Source organism: Amblyomma americanum, chromosome 2, assembly GCF_052857255.1.
Source record: "Amblyomma americanum isolate KBUSLIRL-KWMA chromosome 2, ASM5285725v1, whole genome shotgun sequence".
In the NCBI taxonomy this organism is placed as follows: domain Eukaryota; kingdom Metazoa; phylum Arthropoda; class Arachnida; order Ixodida; family Ixodidae; genus Amblyomma; species Amblyomma americanum.
In genome coordinates, this window is record NC_135498.1 from 164,717,844 (window position 1) to 164,745,104 (window position 27,261).

Genomic DNA, 27,261 nt, shown 5'->3' on the forward strand with positions numbered 1-27,261 from the left:
ATGCAGTGGTCTGAGAAGATTAGCACTGTCTGGAATAAACTTCCCGTAATAGTTCACAAGGCCAAGGAATGACCTCAACTCAGACGTGGACTTGGGTGTAGGGGCACGTATCACTGCCTTGATCTTGTCCTCTGTCTTGTGTAACCCGGTTCCATCGAGCTTGTAACCACAGTATGTTACGGAGTCTTCAAAGAATGAACATTTCTGGAGGTTAGCTCTGAGCCCGTACTCTTGCAGTCTTCTGAGCACTAGCTCTAAGTTCTTGAGATGAGAATCTTCCGACTCACCAGTGACAAGAATGTCATCTTGAGTAGCATGGCACATTGGGATTCCCTGCAGGATTTGATCTATTGTTCTCTGCCACACAGCTGGTGCAGAAGAGATGCCAAAAATCATTCTGTTGTACTGATACAGCCCTTTTTCTGTGTTGATGGTCAAGAGCGGCTTGGACTCATCGTCTACTTCCATTTGTAGGTAGGCTTGTCTCAGATCTATCTTTGAAAACTTCTGTCCTCCTGCTAACTTTGCAAAGATGTCCTCAATGCGGGGTAAGGGATACTGGTCCACCACCAAGTGAGGGTTGATTGTGGTTTTGAAGTCTCCACATATGCGGACAGTTCCATTTGCTTTCACTACAGGCACTATGGGCGTGGCCCAATCACTGTGATTCACTTTTGTCAGGATGCCGACTGCTTCCAACCGTTCAAGCTCAGTGTTCACTTTCTCCTTCAAGGCATAGGGCACCTGTCGTGGCCTGCAGAACTTCGGTTGCACACCACTTTGAAGACGCAGTTTCAGTTTGATGTGCTTGAGTTTTCCAATGCTATCATCGAAGACGTCCCTGTGTTCTGCGAGGATCTTGTTCAGTTGATCTGCACGTGGCCCCAGTTGGTTGTCGATCCTCAATACGCTGCTCAGCTCAAGAAGGTTGAAACGATTAATCCAGTCTCTTCCGAAGAGCGGAGGTCCTGGAGTGTCGACTACAAAGAACTGCACACGTTGCGTTGACTTCCCAAACGTGACATTGGCTGTTGCCACACCGTTAGGGCTGAAGGCTTGACCAGTCAGCGTCTTGAACCGTACTGAAGTTCCCTCCAGAGGCAGATGAGAGAGATGCGCTTCGTACGTGGTTCTTGGCACAAGAGAATACTTGGATCCAGTGTCCATCTCCATTTCCAATGTGTACCCTTCGATCTGTGGCTTCAGCCAGATCGGACTGCTTTTGTTCCCATCATCGACATGTGCCAGAAGTTCAAATGCATCATTGTCTTGTTCAATGGCATGCACTTGACTTTTTGAAGCCTGCCTATTCTTGTAAGTAAGGCTTGACCGGCGTGGTGCTCTATTGGCGTCGCTTGACTTGCTTTTACACGCGGTACTAATGTGGCCAACTTTATTGCACTTGTGGCAAACACTTGTGAGAAACTTGCATTTCGACGGTGGATGCCCCTTGCGGTCACACCTGTAACATCGTCGTGCTTCCTTCTCGACATGAGCCACGGAAGCCGGCACTTCTTCCCTGCTTTTGAATTCGGCGATGTCCTTCACGGCAAGTTCATGTGCTACTGCTTCGTCAAGGGCGTGCTCTAGCGTAACCTTTTTTGCGGTTAGCAATCTCTGCTGGACTTGCACGTAGCGAAGACCGCACACAAATTTATCCCGCAGTGCCTGGTCCAAAAATGACCCAAAGTTGCAGTTCTGTGAAAGCCGCCGCAGTTCTGCCATATATTCGTTAGCAGACTCGCCTTCTCTCTGAAGTCTCTTGTAGAACCGATGTCGCTCAGACATTTCAAGGGGCACAGGTGAAAAGTAGTCTCCCAGGTACTTTTTAATGTCTGCGTACGTTTTCTCTGAGGGTTTGTTCGGCGTGGTCAGCTTGCGAAGGATAGCGTAAGTTTTCGCTCCCATGCTTGTAATTATAGCCGCTACCTTCTTCTCTTCCGGTAAGCTGTTGAGCGCGAAGTATTCGTCCGCCCTTTCTATATACGACGACCAGTCTTCAACAGTGTCATCGAAACTGTCGAGCTTACCGATTAGCGCTGCTTGAGCTGCCATTGTTCTCCCGCCCAGCGTAGGGCTCGCAGAGTTAGGCCTGACACTTCGTGTTTGTCAATGCTCTTCTTGCGGCTGCCAGTTACTGTCGCTTGATGTGGTGATCTTCAGGCCGTTCTTGGAGCGTTCTTGATCCGGTCCTCGTCGCCATTTGTTGTGTCTGCACTTCATTTATTGCACAACTAAGAACATGGTACAATACTGACACACAACGTTGAAGCCATGCCGCCGGCAACACACACACACACACACAGCGTCAATACGCACGCATGCAGCTTGTGTCCACAGTTGCCAACACACGCATGGTACGCCGCTGCTTTTGGCACACAACAGTAACAGTCAAAGTGTGCCGGCCGGCGCAATGCAGGCCAGTTGTACAATTTCTCAGTTGTTTATCCTTTCCTTTTTCTGTTTGTATTTTTTGTGTATAAAAATGCTCAGGTGTGCACATCTCTGTTTGTTATACTCCAATGTATTTTCAACCCAATCCTGCTATAGCACACAATGTTTTGCAGTATGTAGAAATAAATAAATGAACAAATAAAACATTGGAGGACACCTAATTGTCATTAACTGTGACAATGGGATAGCATAAGAACCTTGTTACGAGCTGCTCTGCATAACCACATGCCAGAATAGAGAGGGAGATTTTCCGCTCCACTTATTTGTTGCAAAATGTGACACCTTGTGGTTTGTCCAGGGACGCGAGGATCTTCTTATGCGATCGCATAAAAAAAAAATTCAAGGAGCATACAGTGAGCGGATACTTAGTATGACATGATTACTAAACATAAGACCTGCAGAAGGTATGGGACACAAGAAAGGGTAGACAGGACGAGCACAGACTATCATTTTGATTCTTTTCCATGTCCCATTCCTTGTGTTAAATTCTTGTGTTTTAGAACCATGTTTGATGGAGCGTATCTGCTGCTGTCTGGTATGAAAGATATTTTTGATTTGCTTCACTAAGCCTATGCTTTAATCTGACGGTGATTATATTGCACTTAGTGGATATGATTGTCTTAGATCATGAGTCTTGCTGCCACTCTACACATTGTTGGTGGCTTGCACGGCCCTCTTCTTGCAGGCATGCCTGACTGCCACTACATTGAATTTAACAGCAGTTCACCAAGGCAGTGAGTTAAGCTTCTTCCGATTTGGAAGCGAGTGCAATGGAATCTTATTAATTTTGGGCTCAATTAATTCGCCACTCATTTATTTATTTAACAGGTACTGCCAGCCTTATTATCAGGCCTTAGGATCTTTCACCTGATTCCTTCCTCGTCACTCGAACGTAAGTGCGCATATTAAAAATGAGCACGCTTTTCAAACAAGCAGCTAAGAGGCGGTTCGTCGCAGCAAATTATGAATAGTGTTCGCGCTATGTTTCATGCCCTGAAATTTAGATCGAGACCTGTGAAGTCTTAGCACTATATTCGCGCTTTTGAAGAGACTCAACATACTGCCACACAACAATGCGAACAAACGGACCTCCAACAAACTTACATAAAAAATAACTGATTACTTGATTGTGGCCAGATGAGTGTTCGGATCCTGCTAAACCCTGCACTGGCTGTGTGATCATTTGTAATCACTTGTCTGTAATTACTGGATGAGTGTAAACTAGTATTCATCGCAAAACGTTTAGAAAAGAATTACTAGTTCCGTGATAGTCAACCTAAACTGATTCTGCATGCCTAAGCTGTATTATCGTTACATGAGCCGCTAAGCGCTCACGCAGACGACAGCCTTTTCAAGCGGCAGTTAACACGCAGAAATTGAGAGAAATCTTTGCCGAGACTTTCGTGCATTCATTGCGATGGCGAGCGAAGACAACTGTGCAGAAATTTGTCACTATTTCACGGATGAAGAATGGAAGGGCCTTTCGGAATGCATGAAGACGCGGTACGCAAACTTCAAAGAGAACTACGAGCTGATGGGGAAGCTGGATGAGTGAACTCTCTTCTACTGCCCTCCTTCGGAGCTGTTTGCTTGCAAATAGGTCTTGCTTCAGCAATTTTCTGCGATTTATACCCCTCATGGCTACCAGAATGACGCAATTTTCAAACACGAGCTGTGCATATTAGAAAATTTCATGATGCCCCTCGATTTGAAAATCAACGGCTCACAGTCGTGCACAAAAATATGAGTCACTGATTTTGTATAAGACATAAGTGTCTTACAGACTCCTGCCTGCCGTCTTGGTTTCTTCGGCAGGAAATATGCATTTTAACAAAACCTATATGTTTTCTGTTTCTGCTGCAACAACGAACGGAATGACGACAATTTCCATGAGGTTTCTGCATCGTAATTTAGCGTGCTTTCGTAAGTGTAACTGCCTTGCCTCATTTTTGCAGCTTCTGCACATGGGATATTTTTAACCGAGGTGTGGCTTTTTACTGCTTACCGAGAAGAAACTCCCTATCTTCTAGCTGGCCTCGCTCCACCTCCTGACGCAGCCAAGAATGCCGCCACGAAAATAATTTTCATGTTGGAGTCGCAGACCTGAGAGAAAGCACACCACAAGCTTAGTTGTGAACTTCTGCTGTCGAGGCCCGAGCTTGCAGCCGAATATGCAGCCAAAAACAGAGCGAAACGTACTCACTATTATTGTGTTCAGGGCGTAGTAGCCCTTGCGACTCCAAAAGGCGGCCTTGCATGCAGCATTGCCCTGTGGCACCTTGATGGCGATGAGTGTGCCATTGACACACCCAATGACGCCGGGGATGTTGCTGTGGCAAAGGATGCCCTCCTTCGCTGCCGCCTTCTTTTCTGGGCTCGCCGGGAACCGAACCCAAGCATCCCGCGACCCCACTTTAACTATGCGACACCCACCGCACAGACTTGCTGACTGTGGGCTGGGCTATGCTGACGTTTGCATCATTGCCCACGGTGCCTCGGTGCCTTGGATTTCGTCGGTGGCAAAGAAGCGCAGCGCGCACAGCACCTGCACTGACAGCGTACTCGCCGATGCACCTCCCAGTTTATCGGCGAGTTGGTCGCACAGCCACTGTGCAGTCTCCCTCCTCAGTCGCAATTGGCATTGAAATAGCCTGTCCGGCAAGTCAAAACTGTCTTCGTGCACCCTCCTACGCTGTTGCTCGCGCGGCCAGCCGCGTGTGGCGAAGTATATGGCCGCCATCTTCTGTCTCAAATGCTTTGAGACCACTTTTTCTGCTCTCAAAAAATCGTCTCAATCTGCTCACATAATTAGGTGAGCAAGGTCAACACTTCTGGGACGATTATGACGTCAGCCAGTGACGCAAAAAATCAACATGGCCACCGCTCACGGCCGACCAATAGGAGAGGGGCAATGAGACTGTTTTTGGGACTGGTTTTGATTGAGAGTGATCCGTAATTCAGCCCCTCAAGACCATTGGTGTGACAGTGCTTCCTACATCTCCCTTTCAGCAAAATAAGCCTGACATGATAACGTATATAAAGGCACATTTGCAAAACTAGCAGCAGAAGTAACACTTAATCACAATTTATTTCTGCACTAGCAGTAAGCACATGGGCGCATGTTCTGGAAGTAGAAACGAAATGAAGGCATCGTTTTTTGGCATGCCTAACACCAAAAATGTTGATCTGGGAGTGCTTGTCTCTCCTCTTATGCCCGTAGTCTTCTTGCTGTTGGTCATGTTTTCATATCTGTGTGCTAAAGGTAGTTTTCGGTCATCGCTCTCATTTGAAATTAGCTTGTCCATGATTGTACAGTAAACTCTCACTAGAGTGAACTTCAAGGAACTGAAGGAAATAGTTCACTTAACTGAAAGTTCACTAAACTGAATAGTCACTAAACCAACATAAGTCATGGCTACAGAGTAAAAAGTTTAAGTGCAATTCATGAAGCATAAGACATGGCATCCATAGTGTCAAAAGTGTGAAATAGAATTTATACATACCAACATGTACAAGGTACATAGCAATGCTATCTTTCTCACTTTGAAAAAAAAAAATCTGTAATCTTCTGCGCTTGTTGCACAGGAAGCAACAAAACTGTCCAGAGAATCAACGTCTTTGTACACTTCTTCTGGCACAGCTTGCTGTTGAGACGCAGTCTCTCAACTTTCCACTGCACCCTACAACCCGAGCTGGAGTTATAGGGCTTGAAACTGGCTGTGCAGTTGCCTCTTCTTCAGGACGAACACTGGAAACAATCTCCAGATCCGTCTGTCCAGTACAGGTAATCTGCACTGTCACACTGTGCATGAAACGAAGTATTGCTATCGACCTCCAGATGATGGCAGATCTCTGTCCACATCGCGGAGTCTATCATCTCGTCACGCTGTTCCTCAGGCTCCCATTCATTGCTCAGGGGGGAAAGGCCAGATTTCTGCCAGCAGTTCCTAATGGCAACCAGAGTTACCGACCACCAGGAGCGTGTCACCATCACGGCCGCCATCCTGACGTTGATGGGGGCATTGTTGCCAACCCTCAGATTGATCAAAATTCACTGAACCAGCCGCCGTCGGTACTCCACTTTCAAGTTTTGAATGATGCCAGGTCGAGTTGTTAAGCACAGCCATGCAGTTAGGCGGGAGGTATTCGACACGCACATTGCTCATATGAACATCAACAAGGTGGGCTGGGCAATTGTCCTCTATCAGAATAATGTTATGCCGGATGTGGTTGTACATGTGGGAGCTGTTCATCTTCATGATATCGCACTCAAAAATCCACATCTTGCGCTACCAAATGCCTTTTTCACTCTTGCTGCCGTAAAACAGTGTGCGACACTTTATTGGTGAGTGGTATACAAAGCTCCCTCAAAAGCAACAGGAATTTCTTCATTCAGCGAAGCATTTAGCGCCTACATTTCACTCTTTTTTCATTGCAGTAATTCATGAGCCAAGGTGTCTGTTTCTCTGTGCTGCACATTTCAGCCTCTGCACCATGATTCATAATGGCCTGAAGATGCTTGCTGATTTTTTGATCACCTATTTAAAAGCACTTTGCTCAAGTACTTGCACCAAATGCTCTGCCCTCATGCAAACAAAAAGCATTTGGGTTAAAATGTGGTTGGCAAACAATAAATTCTGATGTTTACTCATTGCAATTAAGTCTAATGTAAAGGTGATGTTGTTTTCATAATTCTTACCTATGTTTTCTACTCTAGTAAGACATTTGTTGTTGAATGTTTCCCTGTTTTACTGTCAGCTGACAGTTGATGCCCGTTGTCAGAAAGGCTGGGCAGTAATCATCAATATTCAGTTCTCCAACACAAAGTTCAAAGACTTCTGCTTTTTTCCTAGTGTGTTTTCTCCTTTCAGGAGATTCAAACAACATTCTTCAACGAGTCGCCCTTTGACATTCACTTTACAGTAGACATCAGGTGGCCTATCACAAAGAAATGACTTTTCTGGACACTATAGTCGTTTCCTCGCACACTTTTGCAGTGTAGTATCGTACACCATGCAGGTTAGGGAAACAGTGCTGTGTCCAGTACTGACAAAGATTTTTCAGATGAAACAAAAACTTCAGACTGTCCTTCACCCCATCTGAGCTGGCTGCTCTTTGTGTCACATGCGACACAAAGCGGCGACCGGTCGCATGTTTTATATTCAAACAATGGCTCATCAGGCATGTTTCGTATTTTCTTGCTCCCTGTCATCTGTTCAGCTTCATGCCACTTTCACTTGCTCCTGGGCTTCAGAGTTTTTGAAATACGTGGGGAGATTTGGAAGGATCATTCGAACAGCATCTTCCGACAACGTTGGCCTTCTGCTCGAAATGCATACCTCCTTACCGTCAATGACGTGAGCATAATCTCTAATTATGCACTGTGGCTCAAAATCAAAATTTCTTTCCTACTGTTTCCTTCTTTCTTCGTTTTGTGGGACATTGAAAAGGAACGCCTTTGGAGCATCTTTTGACTGTAGCCTGTGTGGAATCCAGGCGCAAAGCAGTAATTGCACCACGGGCGCCTTAGCTTTTTCCTCCATAAAAACGAACCCGACCGCGGCGGCTGCGTTTTTATGGAGGAAAAACGCTAAGGCGCCCATGTGCTGTGCGATGTCAGTGCACATTAAAGATCCCCAGGTGGTCGAAATTATTCCGGAGCCCTCCACTACGACACCTCTTTCTTCCTTTCTTCTTTCACTCCCTCCTTAATTCCTTCCCTTAGGGCGCAGTTCAGGTGTCCAATGATATATGAGATAGATACTGCGCCATTTCCTTTCCCCCAAATCCAATTATTAATTATCATTGAATATTAACACTTGCACATTAGAAACAAAGGAAGTCGATGGACCTTGCAGAGATGAATCGAACATTGCACTCGCACCAAAAGCTTGTCGACTTGTGCCCTCGTGTGCAGTAGGCGAATGGGAGAGGCGTGCCGGTGGAGCAGTAGCACGTGGAATGTCAGGTGGAAACTGCTGCATCACCCCTAGCAGCCTCTAGCTCTGGCGACGTGAGTGGCTTTAGTACGAAGTATGCACAGTATAGGGCAGAGAGCACACTACCCAATATTCCAGTACACTATTGTACAGCCACTGCAAGCTAGATTGCTGAAACATTCCACAATTTTTGATCGCCACTGTGTTGCGCATACTAGGCACCACTAAATGGCTCTGACAGATCACCCTCGGTTCAGGTTTCAAAGGCAGAAGATTCAGCGAAGGTGGTGCTTGATAATGCTATACATCCTTTATTTCATGCTTTAAGCAGCAAGTTTTGTGTGTCTTACAGCAGAAAACATCTTTGGCTTAAGAAATCTGTAGATAGCTTTAGAGACCTCAGATACGATGCCAGATTAGTGTTGTGTGTCCCATCGAATGAAAACTGCAAAGACATTTCTCTATTTACTGAAAAAAAAAATGTGGGCATTAGTGTACTGTGGGCGCCTATGTTTTCTCCAGAAAGGGATTTGAATCTGGCATGCACAAAAGGCTAAATTATCTGTTAAGCCAGCTTGCAACACACCTAAAAATGCTTTAAAAAAACTGCCTTTGCAGAAAAGCATTGTCGCTGCATTGCAGAGAGACAACTTTAGGTGCAAGTGCTGGCAGGTTAAGGCGCCGAGACGCCATTTAAAATGTAACCATAATCTGCTCACAGTTATTCAGTAAGCTGCTCAAGGTATCTTGAAGCTTTGTAGATGATTTGAGGGCTGTTTTTATGAAACCATTATTTGCTTCTACTCAGTTGTGTTGGCTGCACAGGTAAACTCTTAGTCACAGATGTGACGGGCCCACATGTTCTTCATAGAGTTCCAGTTCTTCTCGAAGTATTGCAATGCTTCTTTACTGCCAAACCTTTCAAACTCTCATCTTCTTTCATCATATTTGTTTGCTGTTTGTGCCTGCAACATTTGGTTGAGTAACTCCATCATAAGCTCTCGTTCTTCAACAGACCTTGCGAATTGGCTGGCTGCTGTTCTAAAAGCCTTAACAACATGAAATTGGCACAGTTGTATTGATGGCACACTAAGGAAAGTGCTCCAAATTGCACTTTGTCTTTGTCTACTACTATTACATCTCTCTTTTCGAAGCATGGGTTTTCCTTGACAAAAAGTTCCAACAGTTTGGACACAGGGTGGCACTGCTCAGAAGCAACAAAAGCATATGTGACCACCTGGCTGTCTCTACAACCGTGCTATACTAAGAAAATGAAAATTGGCATCTTAAATTTGTAGGTTCTGTAAGTCGCATCTAGTCGCAGCACTTCTGGAAATGACTGATACACCTGCTGCATGTGCGGTTTCTGGATCAGGAGAACCTGGAGTTGCTTTTCCTCATCGCTAACAGGTATACTTTTTGCTTTGTGCCATTCACGGCAGCTCTCATTTTCTTCAATTAGTAGTTCGGCCTCATCTGCTTCATAAATTGAATGAGGTTGTGCAGGTCTTTAGTTGTCACTGTCTTCCCTGAAAATAATGTAATCAATTTGTTACTAAACCATTTGTTTCAAGAGCAAGGCTATGCTATTGAAAATTAAGGTCATCAGAAGAAAAAGCACATTCCTCACCTGTCTTCGACTAGCTTTTGAACAATTGCACTCGGCAGAACGTTGAATTCCATCAGCGGAAGCACATACTCCTTTTCTTCTGTGAGCCCACGATGCTCCGGATATTATACGAAAATTTCTTTGCTGACATCATGGTTGTGATTGTAGTCAAGTGTTTTTTATTGAGCTGCTGGTTTGCGTGGCAATGCTGCAAATACAACTGTGGCCAGACATACTTTCTTCATTGTCCTTCACACAATTTAGAAACTGTAATCAAACTGACATCCTTGCATGCTTGAAAAATTTCAATTCTATACAGCAGCAATTGGGGCAAGTTCATGGCAAAACACGGAAAGCTTGCACAATGCAAGAAGACTATAAACTCTCTCTTGTGCCTTGGTCTTCCCACACAGGTTGCAAGAATAGCAGCTGGTTTAGCATGGCTAATGCAAAATATTGTTCAGTAGTACTAGTTACGATGGGCACTTTACGTGCTGTGAATTCGAAAACATGCTTTTACCAAAGGCCTTAACAATAAAATCCTCTGACCTAAAGGCATTGACACAAAGGTCTTTAACCTGATGGCATTTACCTTGAAGGCCTTCACCCATGATTACATGCTAAATGGAGCTAATGGTTGTCTAATTACTAACCTTGCCATTGAACCTAACACCAAATTTATTTAAATTGGCTAACTACCGCTGGATGTGTAGGGTCACAAAATCTGATCCAAAACAGCCCAGACTTAACTTCGCCAGTTCGAGTGATATGGCCTGACTGGCAAGAAATTTTCATACACACGACTAGCCGTGTGCACAGGGCAGTGTATTCCAATAATTTTGTAGAAATGTTGGCCACAAAGAGGCTACACTATCAGATTTACTGCACATCATGCACTGCCAACCCTTTCCCAACATCAGCCTCCACGTCATCTGTCTGCACTCATTGGTCAGGGCTGTTTTGACATCCTGAAAAAGTATTTAAGCAAAAAAGTGCAGTCTTCAAGGATCTGATATTACCAAGAAAAATAGAATACCGTATACGTAGACGCGTGTAACGGCTGCATGTTTTCCAAGATTTGGGTTGAAAATCGGGGATGCGGCCATTACATGGCGAAAAGGACACCAAAATAAATACTTTCCATGGTACCTGCCTTTATTGTTGTTCAAACATTATTCCTCATCATCCTATTCCTCCTCAGAACTCGTCGGGAGTTTGTGCTTGTCCGCGTCCCAGATAAGGTCATCCTCCATACCATCCAGTTTTTTGGATATTTCTGTGACCTTGGAACTTCTTTCTATGGTCTTGAATGAAACCGTGCCCTAAGCTTTGAGTATCCAGTGGCACACATCCTCAAAAGATGCCTTCTTTAGTGAACCGGTCGACGTCTTTTGATGGACAGTCATTGCCATCCACTGAGTGTATGCACTGCGAAATCCACACAAAAAAAGGTCGGTTTTCCGAAACAACTTGAGGCTGAAGCATGGCAGTGAAACCTCCAGTTACGACGGCCAAGTCCATTTTAGACGCGCAAAGCTGTTGCCGCACGCTGTCTGTCAGGTTTCCTGGGACGCTGTCCAGGACGAGTAGGGAACGCGTATCAAAATTTGCACTTGGTCGCTTTTCCCAAATACGTCAACCAGTCTGTCACCAGCTCATCCATCATCCACCCTTTGTCCTGTACCCTAACAAAGATGCCATCAGGGAATTTCTCTGAGGGTACACGCTTCCGTTTAAAAACAACATAAGGCGGTAGTTTACACCTATCCGCTGTGATGCAAAGCATAACAGTGCATCGCTCTCTTTCTCCCCCCATTCTAAGAACACACACGCTCTTCTTTCCCTTCGCCTCGATCGTCACATTCTCGGGTGCACCAAGCCGTACTGGGGTTTTATCGGCATTACCAATCTGAGGGAGCAGTTGCCCTCTGCGCTTCTGGATAATGAATTTCTGGAACACTAGCAGCTTTTCTGCATACTCCTCTGGCAGACGTTGACATGTCGCTGTGCGACGGCAAAGAAACTGGTTCTTTAATTTCGTGAAGGGCCGGATCCATCCATTGCTGGCTCTAAACACCGTGGCCGGAACCCCTTTGCTTTGTGCGATGTCTAGCGCTTTCATGCACAACATTTCAGTTGAAACTGCAAAGCCGTTGTGCCGCGTCTCTTTCATGTTCTTGAAAAGTGAGTCTTCGATCTCCGGGAACATGCTCTGCTTCCCTCGGAAAGCAGAACTGTACAGACATTTTCTGGCAGCTGTCCTGCCAGAAAATGTCTTTACAGTTCTGTTTTTCAGTTCTTCGGTTGCTTTAAAATGTCACTTTTTTATTATTTACCAAAAATTTTAGTTTTCAGTTATTCTGTTATTTTACAATGTTTGTTTTCTATCATGTACAGAAAATCTGTGAACATAAATTAAGTTCAGTTTTCTGTTTTTGGCTGCCCTGTTAATTTACATGTTTTCTTTTGGTTTGCAGAAAATATATTTGAAATTCTTACAAAGTTCTGTTTCCTGGTTGTTCTTTTATTTCAATGTTTCTTCCGCACAAAGTACAGTTTCTGTGCAAGCATTTAAAGAACGTGCACATTAAATTACGAATACGATGTTTACGTCGATTACGCCAATGAAAGTGTGAGATCCCTTAATTCGCTGCTCAAGGGAAGTTGCCTGTAGCTAATTTAACAGTATCTAAATATGAAACATTTGCACAACACACTAATTTTCATCGGTATAGCATTGCCTGAGAACCATAAGCCAAACAGCTTGATATGAAAGAACACTTTGAAAGGGGGTTTAATAGCTCAGGCAACACCAGAACCAGGAAGGCAGAACCAGGCGCAGAACGAGGCCTTCTAGGCATCCGCGGTTATTCTAGAGCCCGGCAGCAGCACGCACTCAGCGATAGCACTGCCGCTACCTCGTTGTCACATCTTCGTCTTTACAGTGGCCCCCGGGGATGAAAGGAGCCATCCTGGCGACTTAAGGCGTAGTGCAGATCAAGGGGTCATGGTAAGGCTTGAGGCGACTGACATGCACCGTTTCACGGCCATGACGGCGAAGGTCAGAGGAGGGTGTCAGTGGTTCAACGACATAGTTCACAGGGGAAGGTTGAGAAAGAATATGGTAAGGGCCTTGATATTTGGCTTGGAATTTGGACGACAGGCCAGGAGAGCCAGCAGGGATCCAGAGCCAGACAAGTGAGCCGGGGGAAAGGGGTACGTGAGTTTGACTACCGGAATCCCGACGCTGTTTTTGTTGATTCTGGTCAGCGGACGTGAGGGAACGGGCGAGCTGGCGGCATTCCTCGGCATACTTGGCAATTTCAGAAGCAGTTGCGCAGTCAGATGCATCAAGATGGTAGGGAAGAATGGTCTCAAGCATGCTTGTAGGTTCGCGGCCGTAAAGAAGAAAGAACGGAGAATAGCCTGTGGTGGACTGGACGGCGGTATTATATGCGTAGGTGACGAACGGAAGAACGAGGTCCCAGTTGGAATGGTCGGGACTGATATACATGGTGAGCATGTCACCGAGTGTCCGGTTAAACCGTTCGGTGAGGCCGTTGGTCTGAGGATGGTACGCTGTGCAGGTTCTGTGAACGATGCGGCACTCTTGCAGAAGCGCCTGGACAACCTCGGATAAAAACACACGGCCGCGGTCGCTCAGAAGCTCACGAGGGGCGCCGTGGCGGAGAATGAGCTGGCGGAGAATGAAGAAGGCCACGTCTCGCGCTGTAGCTGCCGGAAGAGCCGCCGTTTCAGCATAGCGCGTGAGATGGTCAATGGCGACTATAACCCAACGGTGACCTGAAGGGGTAGAGGGCAGGGGCCCGTAAAGGTCGATGCCGACGTGATCAAAGGGACGGGCAGGGCAAGGTAATGGCTGCGATGGGCCAGAAAGGCGCTGTGACGGAGACTTGCGGCGTTGGCACGCAATGCATGAGGGAATGTACTTGCGTAAAAAGCTGTACATTCCACGCCAGTAGTACCGGTGCCGAAGTCGAGTGTAGGTTTTCAAAACACCAGCATGAGCAGTCTGGGGGTCGGCATGGACAGAGGCGCAGACTTTAGCTCGTAGTTGGCGAGGGATGACGAGGAGCCATTTGCGACCGTCGGGCATGTAATTGCGACGATAGAGGAGACCGTCATGCAGAGTGAAGTGGCGGGCTTGTTGCCAAAGTGAGCGAGAGACAGCTGCCGTAGGGGGCCCAGACAGATGGTGCACGAGAGATGTAATCCAGGGGTCCTTGCGCTGTTCCACAAGCATGTTTACCGGGCGCAACGAGGTCAGCTCGGAGTCAATGCTCGAGATGGTCGCAGTGTCGGAAGGCAGCGGAGACCGGGAGAGGGCGTCAGCGTCAGAGTGCTTACGGCCAGAGCGATAGACGACTCGAATGTCGTACTCCTGGAGGCGCAGAGCCCAGCGGCCAAGGCGACCCAATGGATCCTTCAACGATGACAGCCAGCACAAAGCGTGATGATCGGTGACTACGTCGAAGGGGTGGCCCTAGACGTATGGTCGGAATTTGGTTATCGCCCACAAAATGGCCAAGGATTCTTTTTCAGTGACGGAGTAATTGATCTCGGCCTTGGACAGCGTGCGGCTCACATAGGCGACAACGTATTCTGGAAATCCAGGTATTCGCTGGGCGAGCACAGCACCAATGCCCACGCCGCTAGCATCGGTGTGTACTTCTGTCGGGATGTTAGGGTCGTAATGGCGAAGGATGGGAGGTGAAGTAAGGAGTCGACGTAGGGTAACAAAAGCTTCATCGCACTCAGAGGACCATGACAACAAGGAGTTCTGGGCTTGAAGCCGCGTCAAAGGCGAAATGATTGTAGCGAAATTTCGGATGAAGCGCCGAAATTAGGAACAGAGGCCAATGAAACTCCGCAGTTCTTTGAGAGTAGAGGGCTTTGGAAAGTCGGCAACAGCGCAAAGCTTTGCCGGATCTGGAAGGATGCCCGCTTTGGATACGACATGGCCGAGTACGGTCAGTTGGCGAGCGCCGAAGTGGCATTTCTTCAAATTTAGTTGCAGGCCGGCGGCGGTGAGGCAGATCAACACTTGGCGCAGACGAGTCAGATGTGTGGAGAAGTCGGCCGAGAAACCAACGATGCCGTCGAGGTAGCAAAGACACGTCTTCCAGTGCAAGCCGCGCAAGACGTTATCCATCATGCGTTCGAATGTTGCGGGGGCATTGCAAAGACCAAATGGCATGACGTTAAATTCATATAGTCCATCGGGCGTGACGAAAGCAGTTTTTTCACGATCGCATTTGGACATGGGGATTTGCCATTATCCAGAACGTAGATCCAGGGACGAAAAGAATTCCGCACCTTGCAGACAATCGAGGGCGTCATCGATGCGTGGTAGAGGATAAACGTCTTTCCTAGTCATTGTGTTTAGGCGTCGATAATCCACACAGAATCTTATGGAGCCATCTTTCTTTCGAACCAGCACGACCGGGGATGACCAAGGGCTGTGCGACGGCTGTATAATCCCACGCTTGAGCATGTCGTCCACTTGCTCGTTGAGGACTTGACGCTCTGTCGCTGACACGCGATATGGGCGCTGTCGCAGAGGTGAATGGGAGCCGGTATCGATGGTATGGTAGACGTGAAGAACTCCCAAGGGGAGACTGGCACGCGTCAAACGATGAACGAAATTGGTGTAACAGGTGGAACAGCTGGTCACGGTAGGGAGAAGTGAGATCTTGATCGATGGTGCTATACAGAATGTCAGAGGGCGGTGGGGGTGACAGGGGAACAGGAGTAAGAGAGTCCAGCGATGGCGGGAGAGCAGTTTCTCGGTCGTCGTCAAGGTGCAGAAGTTCAGCCGGTTCGACGCACCCAAGGCATTCACCATGAATCAGGGTCACTGGAGATGAGAGAGGGTTGCTGACGAGCATGGCTGTCGTTCCGGAGGTCACCGTGAGGACAGCGAAGGGTAGCGGCATGTTCTTGCGGCGAAGAAATAACTCCGAGGGGGTAAAGAGTAGAGCTACAGCAGGTTGGTTGCATGATGAGGCGCACGAGAGGGATACAAGGACAGAGGAATTTGCCGGGAGCTCGACATCGTGAGACAGGTGTACTTTCGCCGGATATTCAGGAGACGGTGCGGCCGGGTAGGCGTTGGGCAGAGAAAGTAACTTTGGCGCAGGCACAATCGACGACGGCGGAGTGCTCAGAAAGAAAGTCCCATCCTGGAATTACGTCATGGGAGCAAGAGGAGAGGATCAGGAATTGAATGTACAAGACGTCTTGAATAACGACTCGCGCGGTGCAGGTTGCGAGCTGCTCGACCTGTTCGGCGGTAGCAGTGCGAAGAGAAACTCCCGAAAATGGCGTCATGACTTCCTTCAGTTTGCTACAAAATTTCGCGTCCATAATTGAGACAGCAGCTCCGGTGTCCACGAGAGCACAGGTTGCAACACCTTGCTACACCTTGCAGGTTGCAACACGCAGCTCTTGCCTCGGGAACTGCGTTCATTAGTTTTCCGCAGCGGAAGGGCTGGCCCGACGGTGCATAGGAGATAGGGAACGGCGCCGCGGAGAAGAGGAACGATGAGAGGTGGCAGCCTGGCGGTTGGTGGAGAAGGCAGGAGGCAATGGGTCCGCTTGCACGCGGGGCGGCTGTATGTAAGACCCATGCGCAGATGGTGGCATGACGTCAGCAGGCGAAGAAGGATGTCCGCGGCAGTAGCGGGCTACATGGCCGGCGAAGCCGCAGGCAAAGCAAATAGGCCTATTGTCGCGAGTACGCCACAAACGACCGTAGTGCGAGACTGCCGGCGTGAAGCGAGGCGACGGTTGTGCCACCTGAGCCCGATACGAGAAATCAGGCGGGGGCGTCGAAGGTGGCGGCGCTTGAGTGGCGTCTTGAAAAGGGCTCAAGGGATGGGATGGTGGTCTGGCAAGAACGGCGGCGCCACAGGTTGCTCTGGCAGGGGTGGCAGGGCCTCCGTGACTTGGGCTCGGATCGTCTGCTGAAGGGTGGGAGACAGCGCTGGCGGGGGGTTCCGAACTCCAGAGATGAGCGCTAGTTGGCATGCGATCTCCTCTCGAATGAACTTCTGAATGTCATACCTGAGCTGCTGCCCTCCTGCGGTCTCGACATCAGCGGACAGGACGTCGGCAGGCTGTACGGTGCGACGAGTGAGGACGCGTTGCTTGCGGAGCTCCTCGTAGCTCTGGCACAAGCTGATGACGGAGGCCACGGTGGCCGGCTGCTTGGCTAGAAGCATTTGGAACGCATCTTCATCGATACCCTTCATGATATTTTGGATCTTATCAGCCTCAGTCATATCGCTGTTCACGCGCTTGCAAAGATCCACCACGTCCTCAATATAACTAGTAAATGTCTCGCCAGGCTGCTGAGCCCGTTCGCGTAAGCGCTGTTCGGCGCGAAGTTTGCGCACGCCAGGACGGCCAAATACCTCAGTGAAGCTCGTCTTGAACGTGGACCATGTGGCGATATCGGCTTCGTGGTTACGGAACCAGAGGTTGGCGACATCAGCCAGGTAAAAGATGACGTTTAGTTTCATGGCGTCGTCCCAGCGGTTGTGCGTGCTGACCCGCTCGTAGGAAGCCAGCCAGTCCTCGACATCAGAGTCACTGAGCCCACTGAAGACAGCCGGGTCCCGTTGTCGAGGTGTGCCGGAGCAGACATGTGGAGCAGCCAGTGGCTGGGGAGCCAGGGGGGCGGTATTCGGCATTGCTGATGTGACAGTGCCGCTGCGGAGCTCCAGGACGGGATCAGGAGCAACCTCCACCACTTGAAAGGGGGTTTAATAGCTCAGGCACCACCAGAACCAGGAAGGCAGAACCAGGCGCATAACGAGGCCTTCTAGGCGTCCGCGGTTATTCTAGAGCCCGGCAGCAGCACGCGCTCAGCGATAGCACTGCCGCTACCTCGTTGTCACATCTTCATCTTTACAACTTCATTAAAATGAAAGTGAAAACATGGGACCATGAGTTTTAAGCAGTCCTCCAGCTCCAAAACTGTTTGTGAGCACATTTATCAATGCAATTATGAAACACTTATTTAGAAAAGAAGTGCACTGTCCTAGAAACAGCAAATCAAGCCAAAAACCTAAATGTCGTAATCTGAGTGCTGTTATGAGTGCAGCAACTCTTGGTGCCAGGCAATGTTGCTTCCCGCCTGTCATCTCAACCTTCGTTCCTCTTTCAGGGTTAATACCTCCAATAGCACTGAAACAAAAAGCCACGAGCTATGACTGACAACCAGGCACAATAACTAAAAACGTAATTTTTATGGTTGAAAGACAAAAATACATATGTTGTACACTTGCACAACCACTCCAACAAGGGCAAAACAAACTGTGTTAAAAAAATGGGATCTCATGTATGACGCCCTTCGTTCTGAGTGGTAAAAGCTAAGCAAAAAAAAAGCATCTTCCTGTTCCCACTCAGAAATTATACTCTAGCTTTCTAAGGCGTCACTTTTCTGCTCAAACACTCTTGGCAGACTCCATATAACGATAAAGCTGCAAGATTCGTTTTGTCGAAAATCGTACATCAGCATGAGTCGCAGGTACTGCTAGGTGGAAAGATCATATGATGCTTCTACATTCTCACTGTTTATGAGGCGCATGTTCTGGTGGTGTTTCCAGTCACAGAGGTACCGTCGGAATCAGCTTAGCCCTTAATAAGCAGTCTAGTAACCTGTGCCCTTAATCTGCTCGTAATTTAAGCATGCTGTCAAGCATCAACGCCGTTTGCAATTCTGCACCAGCCTCCGAAGAGAGGACACGTACAGGTGACCAGTAGCCCGTGCCCATCATAACATGCATCTCACCATCCAGAACTGTCCGAAATATACGTGATATAATCCAATATGGTAGTCGTCATTAGCCGGCAAAGACAGCAGACAGGATATTCAACATTAAAATTTTTATATTTCACAGCCATAGCAAAGCCGTGTTGAATCTATTTGACGCTTAAGCCGATGCAGTGGCGGTGACCAGGCTACCTAGCCTACTCAGGCGAAGACATGCTCCACCGCAATACACGGGAGAACGCAGGCGCGCAGCAACCGCAAAGCGGGAAACTGGAACGGTCTGCTTCCGGGATAGCGTTGCTTGTCGACAGCTAGGCAAGTGCCCAGACCGCAGCTTTTTTTTCTTGCAAATGTTCACATACATAAAAGTTGAACACTCATGAGTTCAAAGATAGCGTGAGCCGAATGGCCTCCGCTCAGCCGTAGCCCCTTGTGAGCAAGATGTGGTGCCGGTGCATTTGGAACGACAAGCTTATGCGCGGGCCGAAATCTCATGAGACTGGTTTCGACTCGCGTGATTGGCCAGTGTGCAGGCTGCCTGACGACGGCCGCCGCGCCACCCAATCGCACGAGCAAGGCCAAGTGAGAACCTGGCCCCTGGCTGATCTCAACTTTAACGCACACACCACGTTAAAGTATTGCAAAGATTTAAAATATCCTTTAGAGGCATCATGAACGCAAGGAAAATGAAGGGCTTCGTGGTTGCGGTAGCAAGCCCACGGCACGATTTAGAAGCTAGCACGATGGTACTAAACACGATGCTTGCCGCTACATGGCGTCCGGAGCAGCAAGGGAATCACGTCAGCGCTCGTCCTGCTTCTTTTAATTGCATGTCAAAGCTGCACTTTCACCATGAACAGTATAAGGAGCATAATAGGCAGCATGAAACCACAAGGTGAAGGATGAAAGTTACATACAGCTCAGGCTTTCCCGCCATTTTGTGAGATGAGAGCTCTGTGCCCATGCTTTAACATTTCGCTACAGTAGTCCACCTCCATTGCACGCAACATCTACAGTACAGTTGAGACCACCTCAGCTGACACGAAGCAAAACATACTGTCTGTATTGAGCGCGGAGGTTATTATTTCACTCACCTGTCCAAAATGAAGCAATCGACGCAGCAAGAAATCCACCGCTCTTCATTCGGCAGCCATCTTGCAAAGTGCGGCTCTGCATCAAAAGCAGCACCACGGAGTACTAGTTGTGCGAACAATTTAGCGCTACACTTCAGTTTACTACACTCTAGGCTTTAAAGAAGAAACGGAAGATTTTAAGGTTTTCGGGTGTATTATTCGTTGTTTATTTCCTACTAGAAACGCACGTGACGACCGTGGCAGTCACAAACAGAAAATGTCTGTTTTTTGCTTGATCACGTTTCTGTTATTTCCAGTAACAGTTTATTTCTGTGCAGCAACGATAAATTTCTGCAAAACGCCTGTAATTTTTACACCCTTTTATTACATTACAATAATTCTTTTCTTTGCTGTGCTGCCCTCTGGAATATGGGTCAGCCGTGAAACACAGTGAACGATCCGGAAATATCTTATCGACTGGACCTGTTTCATCGCATTTGAAGACATCCTCAGGGCTGTAGCTTCACAGCACAGAGATTTAATTCTTGGAGCGGTATTCTGCTACTATTTCCTTTTTGACGGCTCCACTTTCTCCACATTTTCTTGGAGGATATTTCGTTCCTCTTAAAGCTGCGGAGCCATCCATCAGTGAACTTGGAAGCTCTCAATGTTCATCTTGATAGCAGGAGTCTCAGCCTTCTTTTTGGGCGTGTCACCGGAAGCTGAAAATTTTTTTGCCGGAACCCCTTTCAGCCAGAGTTTAAACGTGTCTTCCAGCTCTGGCTGATCACCCTTGTGGTCGTTTTTTTTTATTCTTTGAGTGCAAATTCTCTAAAATATACCGTATCTTAGTCTTGTTTTGAACGTACTCTGAAGCTGTTTTCTTGGAAAGCTGGAACTGTTTTGTGACTTCTGTTTGCATCCATCCTTTCTCCACGAGTTCATCGCAGCTTTCCATTCCGGCGTCATGGTGCTGTAATTTCCGCGTTTCTTGGCAATGTTTGGCGGAAGGGCATGAGGCGGAGCCATAGCATCAAAAACACACCACAATATTTCTCTTCGGAAAGTCATGAATACCCAAGGTTAGCGGTGGCAGGGACCATTGGCGGGGACGAAGACCGAACGAACCAGCAAGGAGCAACGATGACGATGACCTATGGAAGCATGGCGATGAAATAAAAAGCACAAGCAGCGCAAGCTTTCTGTGACTGCACTACTGCCACACCAATCCAAGCCACCAGCCATCACGTGCACGGAGGCCCGGTATATACTGTCAGACTTTAAAACTGCCATACTAAATTTTGCTTGCGGGAGAGTTCACGTCCCTGCATTTCGCATGCTGAACTCCCTTACCGCACACCCGCCCTGCCACATGGAGCTCATATGGGTGCCTGCCCACTCCGGGAATCCCCGAGGTTCTCTCAACCGGGCAGCGGCGGCCTCTTATCCAGGGTTCTCACGGGAGCGCATGTATTCATTCAGTGAACTGACGCAGGCCTGCAAAGTCGAGCGTCGGCTCTACCCCCCACACCATCTCTCCCTCGACAATTATGACAGACACTTTGGAGGTGGTTCCAAACACGCATCTTACCCTCCTTTTATGTACGCTCGCGCTATCACCAAGTCCACACAAACCCCTCCTGTACCCTCTGCCACCACCCCAAGGCCACTCTTGACCATATCCTTTTCCTCTGCCCGGTGTATCCTACCCCGCGGGGCCTGGAGCACCTTACCACTTGGGAGGCTTAGGAGACCCTGCTGCACTCCGAAGACCCGGCCAAGCAAGCCATCGCCACAGGCCGAGCTGCCAGCGTCATGAGCCTTCGGGACATGAACGTTTGAGTGCAGCGGGGCCGTGTTGGGGCTCAAGGACCTGTGTTTCCTAAATTATCTTGTTTTAATGAACGTTTTCACCACCACCACCACCCATGGTACCCAACAAGCTACCAGAATTCAAAATGGCGACATGCGGGTGCCAGCTGTGCCCCGCATGACACTGTTACAGCGGAAAGTAGTCACGAAATGACTTGAAAGTGCGAATTTTTGTCCGAAGCATTAAACTTTCTTTGCGCAATTTGTCGGAATTGTTAGTCATTTATATATACAGTCTCCTATGGGAAAGCCGACGGTGCCTGGCGGATGTTCAAAATAAGCAGCAAGTCTGAACTTTTCGAGTCTGAAAAATCCGTTGGCGACTTTACAACTCATATCCCCATGGCCAATTTTTCACAGCATTAGTTTGCCCTCTGAGCTGTGATAGTATCCCAAATAAAGATAAAAATAGAGCAAAATAATCTTTGTCGATCTCATCACGGTAAACATAGCATAGGAAGGAAAAAGACTATTGATTACCTTGTCTAGGAACATAATTTTTATACAGCACTGTCATACAAGACATGGTGACTTACATCAAAATATGCATAAGCAAGGCAGCAATGTGGGCTAGTTCCAGTTGTCCCCCGTTCCAGTTGTCATTTTTGTTAGTGTGTAGCACGTTATTCACACCAAATCAAAATATGCAAATAAAAAACCATACCGGGAGTCAAGATAATTAAAAAAAAAAGCTTTGAACATTGTAGCCAGTGCCAATCTCGTTCTTTTCTTTCCCTTCTTCCACTGTATATTGATATGCTGTGTTTGTTTCAATTGATAATGAGCGATATGGCCTTCCCAAAAGTACTTTGTAAATCTTATTGTGATTGCATATGCACCTTGCTTTGAGGTCGTCAAATGGAAGTAATTGAATACGGCTAGAAGTGCATGGTTTTAATACATGTCAAGTAAAAACTCCTCATGAACCTGATACACTTACTGACACATGATGCTAATAGCGCTTTTTTTTTAAACTCCTATCTGGAGTTAGCTTCCACCTGCAATTATTTCTACAGCAACACTTTGGCTCTACTGTCATGCTAGGCACCATAAAATAAATCAATACATATTCAACAAGCCTGTTAAAATGAACTTGCCGCCCAGAATTAAAACGCAAAAGCTGTAGTAATCAGAACTGCCGTCTGCCGCTGTCCATTTCACGGAATAATGCACCCGTGACGAAAACTCCTTTTCATTTCGAGGCTGAAAATCTGTCGTCGGTGCCATTGATGGCATACTTTTGTCTTCATAGCGGACATAAGCATTTACTAGAGCAAGTTGATAGGCGAGTTTGTTCTGTATGGTAAATATACAGTGCAAGGCACAAAATAAGGGACAGAAAAACTGGGAGACATACACAAGCACCCATGTGTCTTTCAGTGTTTCTGTCCCTTACCTTGTGCCTTGCGCTGTACATTCACCTTACACACATTGCACATATCCCAACCGCTCCAACCTTTCTTTTCCATTTATCCTGCTTGGGTAATCCAAAGACACGCTTGAATAGTCTCATTTTTTCTTCATGACATGCAGCCGTTTCTTTTCTCAGCTGTTCTTAGCACTTTTTTTTCTTCATGGTGCACCCTTGTCTACTACTTTTCAAGAGCTGCCTTCTGTTCTTTTAGGCTATGCATGCGTTCCATTTCATCAAAAAAAGTTTAATCTCTTGTGCTCATGAACTCTATGCTCGCACGGTCTTGCTGCTTCCCTGGTTCTCAACAGAACTTGCAAAGGCATGTAGTCTGAAGGACTGCCAGCCCTCCAACACACTGCCAGGTTCACTGGAATGGCCAGCAGTGTCGTCTTGGAGTAAAAGCGCTGCTGTAGTGGAGGGGTATGTGCATCTCGCCTTTTTTGAAACCAAATCATAGCTGTCGCATAGTTCTGCTTTCTGCAAGCTGTCATCAAGCCAGCATATTTTTTCTACTTCGTCCTGAAAAGTCACAGGCATTGGGGAGTTGTCTGATGTGTTTTGTGCTGTTGTGGTTCTTTTTCCACTTCAGTACGGTTTGCAGCGCGTGATACACTGCTCTGCCACCCTCAAGACTCCAAGAACTTCCTTGAGATTGGCCACAATTTTCGAGAAATTTCTTTTTTGTTGCCAAACTTTTACCTGGGCGCCACTCGGGCAAAATAATGCTTATAAAATCTAACAGTAGCTTTGTTTCACCTGATGTCCACTCACAACTATGGCCTGCAAGCGTGAAAAACACAATCAGGAGAGTTTACGTTCAGTATATTACATTTCCCACTGTATGGCAGTTTCAGGGCATTAAAATAACTTTTTCTGCCCAAGAGGCGGTGGCACGCGCTTCCGCTGCCGCCGCTCGAGTCCGGCCGTGCCCCACAGTATAGTTCCTAGAATATACTGGCTAGTGTGCTGAGTGCAGGTGGCGCAATGGCACCAGAAGTGATACCTGCTGCCGCCGGCTGCATAGCGGCGCTGTGCTGCGGGAGGGTGCGAGTTGGTCTCTCACGCATCACACCAGGCTGATGCGAATGCCGAGAGTTGGAAAGGGCGCTGCACGTAGCTTTAGTCCTCGTTTCTATTTTGTTTTTTAGCTATATCTGGAGCTTAGGAACAATATAACATTTTAGCATGCTGATGTTAATATCCCATTGCTTTATGCAGATTTATACAGCTTGAAAGCTTGGTACGTGAACCACACGCTAACCTGCAACCGCACATACGAGCTTTAGGTATTGGAGACTCAAAAAGCACAGGTTTCACAAAACACAGAATGAGTTAAGTAGAATGAATACAGCATTTTTAATCAAAGGGAGCAGTGCGAATGGAAGGCAATGCTCTGGCGAACAACCGGAGCGGCGGAAAAGAGTGGATTCAATTGCAGTGTCGCAGCTTTAACAATTTCAGTCACTCTCGCTGCCCGTATCGTTCCTTGTTAAAACCCTTGAAAAAAATCTAAATCTTAACAGTATATAGTACTTCAGTACAGCCGGCAGTGTATGCTTTTGCTGCTCGGTGCACCCAGTGGTTGTAAATGTTAGGGAATATAAAAGGTTTTCCAACTCAATCTTTCCATGTGCAACTGGTTCTTCCTGAAAAATGATGTAGAGCGGTCTTTCATGAGCTTTACAGCTCTTCTTAAAGCTTGGCTTGGGTATATGAGCCCACCATTATCAAAGTGGGCAGTGAAATCTGCATTTGCACTTGCTTCAGCACTGCTTATGAAAAAGTGAGCAGCACAACTAGGGCAAGCTGTTTTTGCGATCATTTTTCTTGCCACATAGCCCGCTACATAGTAAAGCAGGGCAATGTTGCTTTTCTTCTCTGTATATCCTGTATGGTCACTTTCTGAAACTAGAGCATCGATTAAATCCTCGGCCTCATCAACCCTTCCCTTGTTCATTAAGGTGTCCATAGAATCAAGAATTTGCTTAAAAGATGTCTTGTTGATGTCACTTGGATTCAACAGTGCTTGGACAACATCCTGGGAGCAGTTACCGCCTCGTGGCGACTTGGAAAGGTTATAAAGTGCCATCATATTGACTGTGACCAGGAACTGTGACATGGTTGGATGATCTGTTACATCCTGACGATTGCCTTATGATTCCAAAAAGGTTTTCCAACTTGTCTGGGCTTAAACGGGATGTTAAAACGTACTTGTAGCCTACACTGCTGCTTAGGTATGAAAGCAAGCCTAGATTGCTCATATCAGGCGATTGATTAGCTTGACACAGTATTCTATTGGTTGCATGTATATAGTCTCCACATGCCGCCGTTGCAGAAAAAGCCCTCAATTACCTTATCTCCAAAAAGTTGTAATGCAAGATGAACTTTCATATTTTCAAAGTTATTGGGTCTTATGTGCGCATGTTATCTTCGGCATTGCCTTAAGGGTAACATTTTCACAGTCCACATTTGAAGCAGCTTGAATGATCCCACTATGAACTTCGCCACCAGGTGCGAGGTATCCTTTCGAAATTGATGAATGCCGGAGGTTATTAATTAAATGTGGAAAATTAGACACAAAAATAGTTTCCTGTTTGTGTCCACTGGATGTGTAGCACTGCACTTGACATGGCCATCTGAACCTATGAAAGGAATATAGAATGTCAGTAAGTTCAGATCTAATTCCTAAAACTACCATATTTTTCCTGCTATCGTAAAGTAGCACCAACGTAACTTTAACACTATGTGACATTCAGAAGGCACAAAACAACTGAAGTTAACCGATATGTTTTCACAACAGTGGTTTATAATTGTGTTGTCATAATCTTACCTTGGATTCCAAAACGTCGCCACATGCTTCAATTCCAACTTGCACAGCACAGGTAGCTGAATTGATGTACACGCCAGCTTGTTCAGAGAGCACAGTACTCTCCAAAATTATTTTGGCTAATGTGAGTGCTTTAACATTTCCTCTTGAAGCAAATACTCCAAGTATTTGTGTCCAATTGCCTAGAAAAAGACGAATTAGGTGTGATGCAAAATTATTCCTGATATCAATTTTTACAGCATGATGTGGCAACACAACATACCAGTGAACGGCTGAAACAGTACAATCATTCCATGGTTTTCTAGTACTCCCTTGCATTCGCCAGGTGTGTGGTCACCGAGGTCTACAAAGCCTTCAATGTCACCTGAATTGCAAAGCAAACGTAGCGCTTTTAGACCCATGAAAAACATAGCCCCTTGGGTGCCATTCTGCTGTCATGAATATAAGAAGACAACCCACCTGATGGTTTCACATTCAGATTTTCACACAACTGATGTCGTCGATGACAAGGCCCCATTGCAGCTGAATGTGGCCATGTGTTTGGTCCTCTCGTGCAGAGCTGAGAAGATACTTGCATTCGATCCAAAACCACCCTTAAAACCCTGAAGGTATTTCAGCAAGCAAGAGCAACCTGGCAGAGCCATTATTTCTTGTCATCTTAGGTGCTAGTAGAGCCTTGAGCTTCTCATCCTCATCAGCAGTCACTCGAGAGTCCACCTCGTCGTCCTACTTCATGCCACTTGTTAACTTTCTTCTAGCAGCAAGGAAACTTCTTTACAGCCAGCTGCTGCGATGGAGTGCTTGAATTATTTCTTCAAATAGCTGCTTGCTTAAAGTTTCATTTCATTCTATCATTTGGAAAATTTGTGCCTGTGCACTGATGAGCCTCCTTTTTGTTCTTGCCAAATTGTGAAAGATGTTCTTTGACTTCTGTTCATTACATGCACTTCTTTTCTTTGATCTGAGCAGTTGGTTTTGTGCAATCTTGGGCTGGTATTTACAGTGCGCACATGATTCCCTTTTGGACTCGTTTGTGAGAAGGCACCTCTCGGCAAAATACATTTCGTGGTACAAGGCATACTTCGTTGAGGTAGGCTTGATGCCGCGGCCGCCGCACAGGAAGTTCATATTAACATCTCCATTCAAAGATTCCGCCTCATACCGTGTACTGACAACTTTTTTGCCATCCTCTCGGCTTCTCAAATATACGGCCATGAAGACGTCATGACTGCTGACCGACTCAAACCAGCCTACATTGCCATTCCTCTGCCTG

At 46.9% G+C, this 27,261-nt stretch overlaps 2 protein-coding genes across 3 annotated transcripts in view; one reads left to right on the forward strand and one right to left on the reverse strand.

Annotated features, from left to right (window-relative positions):
* LOC144121944 (uncharacterized) overlaps nucleotides 1–27,261 on the forward strand; it is a 113,419-nt gene that overhangs the window by 61,613 nt on the left and 24,545 nt on the right. The window lies entirely within an intron of this gene.
* Nucleotides 16,885–17,732, reverse strand: LOC144121940 (uncharacterized). Its single transcript, XM_077655408.1, has one exon. The coding sequence runs from the start codon at nucleotides 17,715–17,717 to the stop codon at nucleotides 16,893–16,895; it is 825 nt and encodes a 274-aa protein (XP_077511534.1). The 5' UTR covers nucleotides 17,718–17,732; the 3' UTR covers nucleotides 16,885–16,892.